The sequence below is a fragment of the Microcaecilia unicolor genome, chromosome 3, assembly GCF_901765095.1.
Source record: "Microcaecilia unicolor chromosome 3, aMicUni1.1, whole genome shotgun sequence".
Taxonomy (NCBI): Eukaryota; Metazoa; Chordata; class Amphibia; order Gymnophiona; family Siphonopidae; genus Microcaecilia; species Microcaecilia unicolor.
Genome location: NC_044033.1, coordinates 338,454,588 through 338,472,102, shown reverse-complemented (window position 1 = coordinate 338,472,102; position 17,515 = coordinate 338,454,588). Strand labels below are relative to the sequence as shown.

At 44.2% G+C, this 17,515-nt stretch overlaps 1 protein-coding gene across 1 annotated transcript in view; it reads right to left on the bottom strand.

Moving 5' to 3' along the window:
- The window catches only part of AHI1 (Abelson helper integration site 1), a 683,164-nt gene that overhangs the window by 441,699 nt on the left and 223,950 nt on the right, over nucleotides 1-17,515 (bottom strand). The window contains 1 exon segment of the mRNA XM_030195101.1: nucleotides 6,611-6,840. Within this exon segment, the coding sequence (XP_030050961.1) occupies nucleotides 6,611-6,840 (230 nt within the window).

Here is a 17,515-nt window from a genome sequence, read left to right as displayed (position 1 = left end):
CACTGCAAAACAGTTAAGTAGATGGTCTAGGTTATGATTATTATATACTTGGTTTTAGTGGTTTCTTGTGATACACAATAATCATTAACACTGATGGCTGATAGTTAATAATTATAAGCAAAAGACTTCTCAAACACTGCAGCTTCATTCATCCCTGGCAGTTTTGGCGTTAGGAGGAAAGTAGGTATTAAAAACTGAAGCTAATTACCTTTATCACATGTTCCATGAAAACAGCAGTTCACCAGCTGCCTAAAAGTACATAAGTAATGCCACACTGGGAAAAGACCAAGGGTCCATCGAGCCCAGCATCCTATCCACGACAGGGGCCAATCCAGGCCAAGGGCACCTGGCGAGCTTCCCAAACGTACAAACATTCTATACAAGTTATTCCTGGAATTGTGGATTTTTCCCAAATCCAAATTGATCATGTGGCTATGCATCACTGTCAAACATCAAGACTACGCTACTGTAATGTCCTGTATACTGGCCAAACCAAAAAGAGTTTGTATCAGCTCCAACTAATTCAGAATGCTACAGCACGACTGATAGAAGGCTGCAAGTGGCGTGACATCATCACACCCTTCCTGCAAAAGTTATACTGGCTACCAGTACCTTACAGGGCTAAATTTAAAACTCAGTCCTATTCTTTAAAACTTACCTCATGAAAGACTCCTGAGGATAAAAGGTAATGTCCTACTTGGATTAAAAACTGGTTAAAAGATAGAAAACAGACAGTAGGGTCAGTATTCTCAATGGAGAAGGGTAGATAGTGATGTTCCCCAGAGGTCTGTGCTGGGACTGCTGCTTTTTAACATATTTATAAATGATCTAGCGATGGGAATAACTAGTGATGACACAAAGTTATTCAAAGTTGTTAATTCACAAGAGGATTATGAAAAATTGCAAGAGGACCTTACAAGACTGCGAGCCTGGGCATCCAAGTAGCAGATGATGTTTAATGTGAGCAAGTGCAAAGTGATGCATGTGGGAAAGAAGAACCCAAACTATAGCTACAGTGGTGGAAATAAGTATTTGATCCCTTGCTGATTTTGTAAGTTTGCCCACTGACAAAGACATGAGCAGCCCATAATTGAAGGGTAGGTTATTGGTAACAGTGAGAGATAGCACATCACAAATTAAATCCGGAAAATCACATTGTGGAAAGTATATGAATTTATTTGCATTCTGCAGAGGGAAATAAGTATTTGATCCCCCACCAACCAGTAAGAGATCTGGCCCCTACAGACCAGGTAGATGCTCCAAATCAACTCGTTACCTGCATGACAGACAGCTGTCGGCAATGGTCACCTGTATGAAAGACACCTGTCCACAGACTCAGTGAATCAGTCAGACTCTAACCTCTACAAAATGGCCAAGAGCAAGGAGCTGTCTAAGGATGTCAGGGACAAGATCATACACCTGCACAAGGCTGGAATGGGCTACAAAACCATCAGTAAGACGCTGGGCGAGAAGGAGACAACTGTTGGTGCCATAGTAAGAAAATGGAAGAAGTACAAAATGACTGTCAATCGACAAAGATCTGGGGCTCCACGCAAAATCTCACCTCGTGGGGTATCCTTGATCATGAGGAAGGTTAGAAATCAGCCTACAACTACAAGGGGGGAACTTGTCAATGATCTCAAGGCAGCTGGGACCACTGTCACCACGAAAACCATTGGTAACACATTACGACATAACGGATTGCAATCCTGCAGTGCCCGCAAGGTCCCCCTGCTCCGGAAGGCACATGTGACGGCCTGTCTGAAGTTTGCCAGTGAACACCTTGATGATCCCGAGAGTGATTGGGAGAAGGTGCTGTGGTCAGATGAGACAAAAATTGAGCTCTTTGGCATGAACTCAACTCGCCGTGTTTGGAGGAAGAGAAATGCTGCCTATGACCCAAAGAACACCGTCCCCACTGTCAAGCATGGAGGTGGAAATGTTATGTTTTGGGGGTGTTTCTCTGCTAAGGGCACAGGACTACTTCACCGCATCAATGGGAGAATGGATGGGGCCATGTACCGTACAATTCTGAGTGACAACCTCCTTCCCTCCGCCAGGGCCTTAAAAATGGGTCGTGGCTGGGTCTTCCAGCACGACAATGACCCAAAACATACAGCCAAGGCAACAAAGGAGTGGCTCAGGAAGAAGCACATTAGGGTCATGGAGTGGCCTAGCCAGTCACCAGACCTTAATCCCATTGAAAACTTATGGAGGGAGCTGAAGCTGCGAGTTGCCAAGCGACAGCCCAGAACTCTTAATGATTTAGAGATGATCTGCAAAGAGGAGTGGACCAAAATTCCTCCTGACATGTGTGCAAACCTCATCATCAACTACAGAAGACGTCTGACCGCTGTGCTTGCCAACAAGGGTTTTGCCACCAAGTATTAGGTCTTGTTTGCCAGAGGGATTAAATACTTATTTCCCTCTGCAGAATGCAAATAAATTCATATACTTTCCACAATGTGATTTTCCGGATTTAATTTGTGATGTGCTATCTCTCACTGTTACCAATAACCTACCCTTCAATTATGGGCTGCTCATGTCTTTGTCAGTGGGCAAACTTACAAAATCAGCAAGGGATCAAATACTTATTTCCACCACTGTACGTGATGCAAGTTTCCATATTAGAAGTCAAAGTCCTGGAAAAGGATCTAGGTGTCATCGTTGGTGATATGTTAAAACTCTACTCAGTGTGCAGTAGAAGTTAAAAGACAGCAATTAGAATGTTAGGAATTATTAGGAAAGGAATGGAAAACAAAAATGAGAATGTTATAATGCCTTTGTATCACTCCATGGTGTGACTGCACCTCAAATAGTGTGTGAAATTCTTGTCACTGCATCTCAAAAAATATATGGTGGAATTAGAAAAGGTACAGAAAAGGGCGGCAAAAATGATAAAGGGGATGGGATGATAAAGGGGATGGATGAGTTCCTTATTAAGAAAGGCTAAAGCGACTCGGGCTCTTCAGCGTGGAGAAGAGAAGGCTGAGGGGAGACATGATATACTGAGTGGAGTGGAACAGGTACATGTGAATTGCTTGTTTACTCTTTCCAAAAATATTAGGACTAGGAGGCACGAAATGAACCTAATAGCAAATTTAAAACAAACTGGAGAAAATATTTCTTCACTGAACGTGTAATTAAACTCTGGAATTTGTTCCCAGAGAATGTGGTAAAAGCAGTTATCTTAGTGGGGTTTAAAAAAGGTTTGGATAGCTCCCTAAAATAAAAGTCCATAAGCCGTTATTACTGTAAGATGAACTTGGTAAAATACACTTATTTCTAGGATTCTGTTCAATATATCTGTGAGCGACATTGCCGAAGGTTTAGAAGGTAAGATCTGTCTTTTTGCAGATGAAAACAAGATTTGTAACAGAGAGAACACTCCGGACGGAGTGGACAACATGAACAAGGATCTGCAGAAGTTAGAAGAATGATCTAATGTTTGGCAATTAAAATTCAATGCTAAGAAGTTCAAAGTGATGCATGCACTTAGGAAGTAGAAATCCAAGAGAGACGTATGCATTAGGCAGTGATACGCTGATATGAACAGACAGGGAGAGGGATCTTGGGATGATAGTATCTGAGGATCTGAAAGCGACGAAACAGTGTGACAAGATGGTGGGATACTAGGCTATATAGAGAGAGGTGTAACCAGCAGAAGAAAGGAGGTGTTGATGCCCCTCTACAAGTCATTGGTGAGGAGTATTGTGTTCAGTTTTGGAGGCCGTAAAGATGTAAGGAAGCAATCCAGAGGAAGGCAAGAGGAATGATATTTTTACTAATGTTTACTAAGCCTTGGGCTGTGTCAGTATTAGCGCATGGAAGCCACTAGCACAAATTAAACCGGGGGGGGGGGGGGGGGGGCGGGGGGCTAGTTAAATAGAACAAATATTAACAAATCCAAATAGCATCAAGTATACAGTCAAATTATAAGACAAACATTGTAATAGCAAGAATAGAGTACAATGTAGTCATGAATATACAAACAGTAGATTAAATACTAGATTGGTTGCTACCGTCAATGATCTTACAATTATGTTTTTAGCAATTTATAGAATATAAAATATTCAGTTGTGTGATGTAATAGCTTAGGCAGGGAGTTCTCTCTCTTAGTACATTGATAGGCAAATCCAGCAAAATGAATGGTTTTATATTTAATTTTATTGCAGTGTGGGAAGTGTAAGACAAGGAAGTCTCTGGAGGATTTCTTAGTGTTACACATTGGCAACTCAATCAGGTTCTGCAAATAAGATGAAGATAGACCCTGACTTTCGAAAGTATGATCTGAATCTTTTTAACTTCCACAGTGATTTGAAGACATTGGTCACCACTTTGGATACTTGTGGCTCAAACAATAGTTGTTGATCAATTGTTATTCCTAGGATTTTCAGATTGGACTCCAACGGGTAAATTACATTGTCAATGGTGAAGTTTTTGGAATATGTTGGATGATAAGTATTTGTTATTATTAGAAATTTAGGTTTTCCTCTATTAAGTTTAAATTTGAAATTGTTGGCCCATGTTTCCATTAGGTCTGGTCCAGATTTGATTTTTTTTATGATTTCTATGATGTAATTAGAAAAAGGGATATAAATTGTGACATTATTGGCATATATAAAAGAGTGAAATCTGTTTGATTCCAGTAAGTTACCTAATGGTGCCATATTATATTAAATAGAATGGGAGAAAGAGGTAAACCCTGAGGTACACCACAATTCGAGGACCAAGGGGAGGAGATGAGGCCTGATCGGTAGTATCTTGAGATGAGAAATCCCTTAAACCATTGAAGTACATTACCACATATTCCAAAGTGGTCTAGTAGGTTAAGTAGGATGTCATGATCAACTGTATCAAAAGCACTGGACATATCGAACTGTAAAATTATAATTTTTCTACCCTTACTGAGTTCTGCTCTGAAGTTTGCTATTAGTGCTGTCTCTGGACTATAAGGTCTGAAACCGGATTGATCAGCATGTAGGATCGAAAAGGAATTGAAACAGAAGGACTGGGCACTCATCAACTTATGGACTATCACCTTCACCAATATAGGGATTGAGGCTACAGGCTTGTAACTAGAGAGCTCACTCATGCTGGACTGCTTTCCTTGTCAGAGATTTGCATTTGACTTGCCATTCTTTATGCTGTTTCCTATAACCTTCAGTCAGATTCTTCTTCCATTTTCTGAAGGATGTTCTTTCAGCTCAAGCAGCCTCCTTCTCATCACTTTTTAACCATGCTGGCAGTCATTTGGCTTCCTTATGCCTTTTTAATATGTGAAATATATCTGGTCCAGGCTTCCAAGAGGATATTTTTGACCATCATCACACCTGATGTAAATTTATGACATTTGCAGCTGCTCCTCTAAGACATTTTGACTATTTTCCTCATTTTATCTTACTCGCATTTTTGAAAGTTGAATGCTAATGTATTGGATTTCCTGTGTGGACTTACTCTGGGTTATTAAATCAGATCTTACCATGTTAATGATCACTGTTATCACGTGGTCCCGGTACCCATTGCACCAGAACATGCAGTCCACTAAGAACTAGATAAAGAATTGCTCCTACTCTTGTTGGTTCCTTAACCAGCTGCTCCATAAAGCAGTCCTTGATTTCATCTAGGATGAATTATAGCATAATACCAAGCAGTTCTGCTTGCATTTTGCGCATGTGATAATGCTCTTTCTTTTTTTTAATTCAAGTTGCACCTGATTTTCTTTCCAGTTAGGAAAACACACAAAACCAATAGATAGAGCATATTATTTACTAATTTCATGCATCATGCAGCTTAGTAAAGAGGCATAGTATTACCTAAAGCAAATGTGTTTATATTTATTTTATTTGTTACATTTGTACCCTGCGCTTTCCCACTCATGGCAGGCTCAATGCGGCTTATATGGGGCAATGGAGGGTTAAGTGATTTGCCCAGAGTCACAAGGAAACTGCCTGAGCCTGAAGTGGGAATTGAACTCAGTTCCTCAGTTTCCCAGGACCAAAGTCCACCACCCTAACCACTAGGCCACTCCTCCACTCTGTACAAAATAAGTCTTACAAACTATTACATTTTGTTGAGAAAATATTTCTTCATTTTTCTAAATACCCTAATTTTAAGTGCTCAGCTACATGTTAAGCTACTTAAGAACTGCAGTTTATAGTCTTGTACTGTGTTTATCACAGTAAAGCATTTTGGGATTCATCTGAGCAATCCTTCTCTCTCCATTAGAGATTCTCTATGCTTGTCCCATACTTTCTTGAATTCACATACAATCCTCCATCACATCTACTGGAAGGCCATTTCACACATCCACTACTCTTCCCATAACTAAGTACTTCCTTAGATTACTCAATTCTACCCCTTTTCTCCTTCACCCTATGACTTCTCTTTCCACAATTTCCTTTCTATTGAAATAGGACCACCTCCTGTGCATTTATGCCACAGAGGTATTTAAATGTCTTGAATTCTCAATTCTGCTGCTTTTTTCCCCTCCCAATATAGAAGAAAGCATCCTACTTCAACACAAGCCTCATCTCAGTTCACCTAGTCTTAGCACATAATGTAGCCCTTAATGGGATTTTGATAAGGTCACTTTTTACATTAAACGTACCTTCGGCATCAAAACAGAGTGTATTAATGAAACTTCTGTGACCATCAAATTCTTGTAGCAACTGACCATGTATTTCCTTCACTTTTACATTCCACACCCTAATCACCGAGTCATAGCATCCTGTCACCACCAAATGCCCAGCAACTGGATGGTACTTGGCCGTATAAACAAACGAAGGATGTGGGATCACTTTCAATGCAGATGTAGGCTGTGCCTCAACCTTCCACATTCTAAGAGAAAAATAAAAAACATTAATTTAATAAATTGATAACATTTGTTTTCCGGCTCCATTAAAAAAATTAGGGATGACTAGAGCAGTGTGGTTTTAAGAATTAGTTTGCTAGATCTGTTTTTATTATTTTTTTATGCAGGAGGTTAAAATCTCCTGTCATAAAACGCCTAGCCACTCGCCTGGGGCTAACCCTGCGGCCACCTAGAGAATCTATCCCCAGCACAGCTCAGTTTTGCCTGCACCTGGGCATGTGCTCTTCAGTAGCACCCTCCTCCCACCGACTGGGTCCCAACCACCTCTGGGCGAGTCTCCCGGTGATTTCTAGGTTACTGGGGCCACACTCCCAGTGGTCCCACAGTTCCTCGAAAGCACTCACAGACCCAACACACAAACCACCAGAATTCTTATGTCAGTCCAGACAAGCAGAGACAACAAACTACAAAAGGTTTATTGTCTTAAAAATATTGAACAGTGAACCATATAAACAGATGGAACAAAAACAGCACACAATAACAGGTAACTGAAAATGGATCAATATTAAAACTATCTAAACATTTAGTCACTACCTGAATAGTGCCTGGGAAGTACAGGAAATATAGCTGCTCACAGGTTACAGAATATAAATGCTCAAATGGTCTCAGTAAAGAGGGCTTTCTCTCTCTACTTCCAAACCGAGACTGGAGAAAAATCCAGTATTTCCAGAGCCCAGAACAACATTTTTTTTTTTTTTAAAGTAGCTAGCCACATCACTGCAGGTTACTTCCTGCAGTGAAGGGTCATTTCTCTGTAACAACTTTAAACATAAAACATGCACCACCTGCTGGCCAAACTAGAGAAATAGACTTCAAGAAATAAATAATACAGGGGCCCTTTTACTAAGGCACGTAGGCGCATCTTAGGTGCATCAATTTTGAACTACCGCCCAGCTACTGTGCGTCCAATAAGCGCTCCGGCATGCAGTGCTAACCAGGCAGTAATCGGCATTGTACACGCATAGATTATTACTGCCCGGTTAACACGTGAGACCTTACCGCTAGATCAATGGGTGGTGGTAAGTCTCAGGCCCAAAATGGACACACACCAATTTTTATTTTACCGAACATCCATTTTCGGCCAAAAAAAAAAGGCCTTTTTTTGCAGGCGCGCTGAAAAATGGATCTGCGAGCATCCAATACAAGCGTCTACACCAGCGCAGGCCATTTTTCGGCGCACCTTAGTAGAAAGGCCCCATATTTTACAGGCTTACAAACCCACTATTTTGTCACACCTTCTCTTTTGGCAATGGTTGTAATCTAATTGTTTCCCAATGAGGTACAATAGGCAGTTAACCTTAGTGCCCCTTCTCCCTTCCTAACAGTGCACAAATTCTCAATGTATGTGGAAAAAGGCCAAGAAGGGATCATTTTTCAGCTCATAAATCAGCCCCTATGCCTGTATTTTAGCCATAAAGAGGCTGAGAACAGCTAGAAGTAGTATGCAAACAAGCAAGCATCTGGCAAGCATGTTTATGTTTTGCCACGGTCATTTCAAATTTGATTGTCAGTTACTCTGAGTCCTATTCATGAATGTCTTCTAGTAAAGAAAAAGAAATGCCTCTTCACTTAGGTCCATATTCAAAAGATTTATGCAAGTAAAATCAGCTTTCAGCTGCATAAAAATGGCCCATCAAAAATATCTCTCACTTTTTCCTGTGTGTAAACATAGTGACCCGAACGAAAAGAGGGCAGGACTGGAGTTACAGAGAGATGAGCTAACAGTGGTTCCCATCCTGTGGTCCACAGACCCCAATGGGAGGTCAAAGAAAAGTAAAAACAGAACAAAACACTTTGGGGACTAAGACTGGTGAAAGAACAATCGTGGGAGCAGAACCAACTACAGCTGCAGAACCAAAAGTATCATGCCAAGGAAGCAGAAATGGCTGTACAAACTTAGAATTTGCCTACAGGGCATATTCATCCTTGAGACACCTGCCACTTGGAAAAGTGCTGCTGACTGGTGCCATGCATTGATTTTCAGTGGTGGTAGGAAAATCATTACAAACCACATCCGTGCTATCCAAATAGCACCAGGGCAATGCATGAGCAGAGTGAAAGATTATCCAGATTAGCAATATTCAGCCCCACTATCTGAATATCCTCAGTTACCAGAAGTACCAACCAAATACTGAATATGATCCGAGAACAAAGTAAGGATTCTAATACTGATGTTGAAATCCACCTGGAGACGAATGACCTGGCCAACAATAGCAAGTTTGGAGCACAGAGAGCATTCAAGAAGCTTGGGGGGGGGGGGGGGGGGGGCTCAAGCTGAAGCAGCCATGGGCATAATCATATATAAGAAATCATATGAAGGGTTAATTCTGTTAAAAGCTTGAAGTTAGAATTCTAACTTTTTACTTTGCAACTAAAGTGAAGGTATGCCAGATGGTTCATATTATTTCAATGTCTAGCTTGGCCGAGCTAAGGTTAGGAAAGGTCAGTGAGAAATGAAACTCTGTCCCTTGTGAATTGCCAATGCTAGCTGGCACAGCTGTAAACTATTATGAATGAATAAAGGAATGAGCCAGACATATGATTAATTGTAGTTTAAAATGCTTAGATAGAAAATACTATTTAGAGAGAGAGAGGCAATAGATTAGTATTTACAAGTTTTTGATATTTAGAATATGTCTTATAAGAAATACTGATTCTGGGTAAGTTAATAAGGTTTGTGTCTGTGTAGAATATCTGTTAAATTCTGTATTACTCTTTGTCTGCTGTTTAAGAGGTCAAGCAAGGACTGCATTGAGGAGATCAACATGTGGTTTGACTTAGCCATAGTTCTGGCTGGTTCAATGTATAAGCTGATAGGTGAAGAGGTCAGAACTAGTCAGCTCTCTTCTCCTTGATTAATTATAGCTAAGTGTAGGACTGGCCTCCTGGAAGTAATAACCTGATATGTATGCTATTAAGTAAGATTGGCTTTTGACCCCTTTAATGAATGCCAGAGTTTAGTTAGCAGTTAGTACTAGGAATATGAGAAATCAATCATAATAACATGTAAGAGACTGGAGACCAAATGTCTGGCTTAAGGGGCCCCAGGTCAGAGGTCAGTTTAGGATGTCTGGAACCTATGTAACTGATATTTCAAAAGTAATGATTGGTTGAGGCAAGGTAGCCAATCAATTTCTTAACCAATTGGGAGTAAAGGGGGCTAGGCTAGGAGGAGGGCTTAGGACCCTATTTAAGTAGGAGCAGAAGCAGTTTACGTCAGAAGGAGCTCAGAAGAAAGAGAAGGACAGAAGGAACAGACAGAAGAAGGAGAAGACAGCATAAGAAGAGAAGCAGCTGAGACAGAAGCCACATGACACAAAAAGAGCTGAGAGAAAGAGAAGAGAGCTAGAACTGATGTCTTGCTTTGTTTGCTGGCAAATAAAGAAGATTTTTCTCTCATACTGGTGTGTGCTGTCTGACTCCTGAAGCATCACAAATTCATGCCTCCATTCCTGCAACAATTCTTGGTGGCAGCGGTGGGATGCATCCTGCATTAATCCCAGCACCCAACTGACTGGAGAACATTCGCCGGGTATGTATTCTGTATTCTGTATTGTAATTCTAGCTAGAAAATTGTAAATCAGCCCCTCAAACAAATTGAGGAAGGAGAGCCTGATCAACTCTCAGCGAAGGCCCTAGTACCTTCTAATCTAGAGGAGATTAGAAGCGAAAACGCTTGAGCTTATCTGTATCTGAGAAATCTGAAATTGTTGGGTGGGATTTTCTGTATGGAATGTGTGATGCCTGAATGTTAATGAGTGCGGACTTCTTATAGCTGCATTTCCAATTAACGCGAGTTCAATTGGTCAGCAACGGAAGGAAGCGATTGCTGTCTGTCTACCTAGTGTCTCGAGAGTGCAGACCCCTTACTGCATTCTCAAAAATTCCCCCCCTCTTTGTGTGTTGTAACTGTAAGCATTATGGGTGGGACATCATCTAGACAAATTGATACCCCCCTAGATTGTATGCTTAAAAACTTTAAAAAAGGCTTTTTAATTAATGACTATGGACAGACTTTAAGCTCAAGTACTTTAAGAACCTTGTGTGAAGTTGAGTGGCCACCTATGGGAGTGGGGTGGCCCCCTAGTGGCAGCTTAGATATTGAAGTAATCCGGAAGGTCTACAGCATAGTTGTAGGAGAACCAGAATATTCTGAACAACTCCCCTATATAGATTCCTGGGACAGCCTTGTGACTGACCCTCCCTCCTGGTTGAAAACTTATATGGGATTCCCAGTAAAATTCATGTTAGGCCGTGTTCAAAGAAAGATTAGAAAATCTAAACTAGAAGAGGGAAAGAGCCCTAGGAAGCTTACCACCCAATCAGTGGCTTCCGCCCCTACCCTGTCTGAGAAACCCATACTCTCTGATGACCCCTCAGATCTTGAGCCACCACCTTATGGCCCATTGTTGGGGTTCCGTGCTACCCCCAGAGATCCACGCCGCCCAGCTCAAGCCTCTCCAGTACAGGCTTCTCCGGATAGTTCCTCTTCTGTGCGAACCCCACCACATCCTAGGTTGGACTTTTCACCTGGCCTCTACCCTTCTGTGCCAAATCCTCTCCTGTTAACCTCTGAAGACCCGTTTTGGGTTCCACTCCCTGACTCCTCAACTCCTGACAGCCCAGCCTCTCCCTCTAATACCCCTACCCACTCATCAGGGGCCCGGCATCCCTTTCAATGGACTGACTCACCTGTGACCACCTCTCAGTCTATGAGTACCCCTCCCCATCCCTCAGGGGTTCAACATACCTCCACTGAATGGGTTAGACCCGCTGCAATCACCTTTGAGCATGATAGGAGGGTAGCTCCTAGCTCTACCTCAGGTTCCATTCCCACCTCCTCGAGAGTTCTGCCCCTCCGTCAGGTAACTACCACTCGACCAGATCCTAATAATCAGGGTCAGGTTATACAGGCACAGGCCTATCAGTATGTACCCTTCACAACCACCGATCTCCTGAATTGGAAGACGCATTACCCCTCTTATACTGAAAAGCCTCAGGCAGTGGTGGACCTAGTGGCTAGCATTATGGCCACCCATAACCCAACCTGGACTGATTGTCAACAACTTCTCCTGACCCTCTTCACAACTGAGGAGAGGCGGAAGATTTTGCAAAATGCTGAGGCCATCACGCGAGAGCGTGTCCCCGGGGGGACACAAGACCCAGAGGGATGGGTTAGAGCTCGGTTTCCTCGCGCAGCTCCAGATTGGGATCCAAATGATGGGCAGCACTATGAACTGTTGTCTGGCTATTGCCGGGACTTGCTGGAAGGTATGAGGAAAGGCATAAAGAGGCCCATTAATCTGGCAAAGGTCTCTGAAATTCTCCAAGGGGCAACTGAATCCCCTGGGGCCTTTCTAGAGCGACTAATTGAAGCCTACAGAACATACACCCCATTTGACCCTGAAGCCCAAGAAAACCAGAGAATGGTGAATAGTGCATTGGTGGCCCAGAGTATGCCAGATATCCGGAAGAAGTTGCAGCGTCAGGAGGGATTCGCAGGGATGAATACCACCCAGCTAATTGAGATCGCAACCAAGGTTTTCATTAATAGAGATCAGGAGGTGCGCCGAGAGGCTGACCGGAAGATGCAGAAGAAGGCCGACCTTTTAGCGGCAGCCATTACTAATTCCACCCTTAATCGAGGTCGACCTCTAGCTAATGGGAAGCCAAAGTGGGACCCCGGACCACCAGCCAGGCCCCGAGATTCCTTCAATCAATCCCGGCCAAGGGGGGAGAATCCCAGACCAAGATTGGAGAGGGACCAGTGTGCCTATTGTAAGGAAAGAGGGCACTGGAAAGATGAATGCCCCCAGAGGCGCCAGGGACTGAGAAGGGGACCAGGAGATCGAGGAAGCCGAGGCCGAGTTCGAGAGGGAAGATATGAGCCTCCTGAATCTGACATCATCGGGATAGCCGAGATGGCAGAATGGGATGAATAGGACAGACCGGGTTCCTACAAACTGGGCTCCCAGGAACCTATGGTCAAGCTAACTATAGGGAGCCGCTCAATTCCATTTATGATTGATACAGGAGCTGAACATTCTGTTGTGACGGAGCGATTAGCGCCTGTGTCTGGAAAAACTGTCCGAGTGGTGGGAGCCACGGGGGTGCAGAACCGGAGGCCTTTCCTGACAACCCGTAGATGCCAATTAGGCTCACACATAGTCACTCATGAATTCCTGTATATGCCAGACTGTCCAATCCCTTTGTTAGGCCGAGACCTGCTGTCCAAGCTTAGGGCCCAAATTTCCTTTGACTCTGATGGCCAGACTTCAGTCTCCTTTCGGCCCCCGATATCCAGCCCTAAGGGTATATTGAGTTTCTGCTGCCCTCTTGAAGAAGAATGGCGGCTGCATCAGTCACATAGCCAAGTTGACCTACCCCTGGCAGACAGCTTTCAGGTCAGTGGGGTATGGGCAGAAGATAATCCCCCAGGGTTGGCCCGAAATATTCCTCCTGTACATGTAGATTTACTTCCAAGTGCCCGGCCAATCCATCTTCGTCAATACCCAATTCCCAGAAAGGCTCTGGAAGGGATTCAAGCACATTTGAATCGTCTGTTATCCCATGGAATTATTCGTCCTTGTCAGTCTCCATGGAATACGCCACTATTGCCAGTTCAGAAGCCAGGGACTGAGGACTACCGGCCAGTCCAAGACTTACGAGTGGTTAACAAATCCACTATTTCATTACACCCTGTAGTGCCTAATCCATATGTCCTGTTAGGATTGATACCTTCTGGAGCTACCCATTTCACAACACTAGACCTAAAAGATGCCTTCTTTTGTATTCGGGTGGCCCCAGCCAGTCAATTGCTTTTTGCCTTTCAATGGGAAAACCCAGTAACAGGAAGGAAGCTTCAGTATACATGGACCCGCCTGCCACAGGGGTTCAAGAATTCCCCCACCATTTTTGGGACAGCCCTAGGGCAAGACCTTAAGACTTTTAAATCTGAGCCTTCCAGGCGAGTTTTACTCCAGTATGTAGATGACCTCCTGATTGCAGCAGTGACCCAGGAAGAGTGTTTTGAGGCTACTAGAGAATTGCTGGAGCTACTCTTGGATGCAGGCTATAAGGTCTCACGCTCAAAGGCCCAACTTTGTCAGTCAGAAGTGAAGTATCTGGGCTTTTGCATTTCCCAGGGAAGTCGGAGACTGGATGCTAGTAGGAAGCAAGCGGTAGCTGCAATTCCCCAACCCAAGTCCAGAAGAGAAGTTAGGGAATTCCTGGGAGCAGCTGGATTCTGCAGAATTTGGATTCCAAATTTTGCATTGATGGCGAAACCCCTTTACCAAGCCACAAAGGGGGGTGAAAAGGAACCATTTGAATGGGGACCTACTGCTCAACAATCCTTCATTGCCATAAAGAAAGCCCTACTCCAAGCCCCTGCGTTAGGCCTTCCTGATGTGGAGAAACCTTTCTCATTGTATGTCCACGAGCGACAGGGGGTTGCTCTGGGTGTGCTGACCCAGATGATGGGATCCTGGCAGAGGCCTGTTGCATACCTGTCTAAACAGCTGGATGGAGTGGCTAAAGGATGGCCAGCCTGCATGAGGGCCATTGCAGCAACAGCCTTACTGGTCCAGGAAGCTGATAAGTTGACCTTGGGGCAAGAACTGGTTGTTAAAGTCCCCCATGCAGTTCTCACCCTCATGGAGTATAAGGGCAACCACTGGTTTACAAATAACCGTATGGTTAAGTACCAAGCCAGCTTGTGTGAGAATCCACGGATACACCTGGAAACAGTGGCTACATTCAATCCTGCTACTCTTTTGCCAGCATCTGAGGGACCACCGGATCATGACTGTATCCAAACTATGGATGAAGTGTACTCCAGTCGACCAGATCTTAAAGATGTTCCGTGGAGGGACCCAGATGTAATTTATTTTACAGATGGAAGCAGTTATGTGGAGAACTCCAAGCGATTGGCAGGCTATGCTGTGGTGACAGAGGACAAGGTGATAGAAGCAAGAGCCCTGCCCCAAGGAACTTCAGCCCAGAAAGCAGAACTTGTGGCCCTCATACGAGCTCTGGAGTTAGCAGCAGGACTGGTAACCAACATTTATACTGATTCTAAGTATGCCTTCACAACCCTACATGCTCATGGAGCTTTGTATAAGGAAAAGGGACTCATAAATGCTGCAGGCCAACCTGTTAAGTATGGACCTGAAATACTTCAGCTGCTAGAGGCTGTTTGGGCCCCCAAGAAGGTAGCTGTCATTCACTGCAGGGGACACCAAAGAATAGATACTCCAGTGGCCCGAGGGAACCGCCATGCTGATCGGGTGGCCAAGGAAGCTGCTCGAGGACCCCCAGCAAGTACTGTGACTCCCCTGTTCCAAATCCGATTGCAAGAATGGACACCTATGTATACCCAAATGGAAGAGAAATGGGCTCAAGAAGAAGGTGCAGTAAGGAGACCTGATGGCTGGTTACATCTCCCTGATACCAGAGTTCTGGTGCCACGCCACCTAGCTTGGCCTGTAGTGTCTCAAGCTCATGACCTATCACACTTAGGGAAAACAGCACTAGCCCGCCTACTCAATCGAGTAGTGGTGCTGGAAGGATTGGATAGTCTGGTTGCCACTGCCTCTGCCCGATGTACTCTCTGTGCCCAGAATAATGCTCGTCAGGGACCCCGTATTCCACCAGGAGTTCAGTCTAGAGGACTAACACCCTTTGAGTCCCTAGTTATAGACTTCACAGAAATGCCCAGGAGTGGTAGGTTCCGATACCTCTTAGTCATGGTCTGTACCTTTTCTGGGTGGGTGGAAGCATATCCTACAGTTACTGAGAAAGCCACAGAAGTAGCTCGAGCCCTCCTTAGGGATGTCATCCCCAGGTATGGACTGCCCCTTGCCATAGGTTCAGATAATGGTCCCGCCTTTGTTGAAGCTACACTTCAGGCCCTGTCCCGCGCATTGCGCATTACCTGGAAATTGCATTGTGCCTATCGTCCCCAGAGTTCAGGGCAGGTTGAGCGGGCAAACAGAACCTTGAAAAATAGCCTAGCAAAGATTTGTCAGGAAACCCAATTGAAATGGCCACAGGCATTGCCACTAGCCCTCTTCCGCCTCCGATGCACCCCAACTAAAGGAACAGCCCTCTCTCCCTTTGAAATTGTGTATGGGAAGCCCCCAGCCATTTTACAGGGAATTAAGGGAGACATAGGGATTTTAGGGTCTGCCCAGGTGCAGGAGCAGGTAGCCCTCCTGGGTAAGATAATTTCTGAGCTTCAGTCTTATGTGAGAGAAATAAACCCTGTCCCCTTCCAGGCTCAGGTACATTCCTTCCTGCCAGGGGATAGAGTTTGGGTGAAAGACTGGAAGCTCCAGCCTTTGGGGCCCCGATGGAAAGGACCTTTTACTGTTTTGCTTTCTACCCCTGCAGCTGTGAAGGTCGCAGGGATTACTCCATGGGTCCATTGGTCTCGAATTAAGTCTGCTGACCAGACTGAGCCCAGCACGGATCAGACGGAGCCTAGACAGTGGAGAGCAGAAAGTGATCCAGCGGAGCCATTGAAGTTGCGCCTGACCCGAACCAAAGAATCTACTAGCTGAAAAGAAGGGTCAACTGCATACTGCAGGAACGGCTGAACTTCGGCTTCACACTGAGACTCTTCCTTGTCCAGATTCTGGCTTTCTTGGAATTTGAAAGCTTGATCCTTGTCAGTTGAGGGTCTATCCCAACTGGTATAAGAACTCAAAGACTGAGAACACTATATGAGAGTAATCTGTGATTAGCACAGACTGTTGAAATATTATTGCTTAATTAGTTTGCTGTATTTGTTTTAGATTAGGAAGAAAGAAAATGTTAGTAGTTTGGATGCTTTTGTTGTTTTCTACTCCTTGCCTCCTTGTTCCTAATACCCCAACTCGCTCCAACCTTTGGTTACACTCAGTCCAGGAACTAATTAGCCAGGCAAAGATTACTTCCCCTTGTATTGTGTGTTCCCGATTTTCTCCTTATACTACAGATGTCCCAGCTGTACCTGTCCCTGTGCAACTCCCAGCTCTTATACCTCCCTACTTTTCGAGTTCAGGCCCTTGGAGCCAGGATTATACTTGGTGGTCCTTTATAATGCTACTTCCCCCTCTGAATCTTCTCTAAGGCCAGTTTTTACGTCTCCCTATCCAGCCTCTGGAGTGTTTTGTTTAACAAGAAGCATCTCAACTGTTCTTCCCATTCCCTGTAACTATACTAATGTTCTCCCAGAAAAAGGAGAATCTGTGTGGGTAGTTTCTCCAGGTACTCCTATGTGCCCTGCTACCATACCTGTAGATTATGACCCAGGTGATTATCTGGCTCCTAAGCGTACCACTGAGAAGACTATAGTGTCCAAGCTTATTTTCTACTTTCATAAGTCCCCGGGGTATGAAGAGTTACTAACAAATGAGCAGCCTGTCACAATTGGGGATTGGCGCCTATGGTGTGCAAAGTCTCCATTTCGTCTTCGTTCCCCCTGGGATAGGGGCTCGCATTATGGGCACCCTAAGTACCCTGTCCAGCCTGAGCCAACATTTATTGGGAACTTTCCTCACCCTCTTCTTGGTCATTACTGGCTCTGTGATAATGTCCTCCACATGATTCTTCCCGCCACATATGATTTTTGTGTATTGGTAACCTTGAATTATTTTC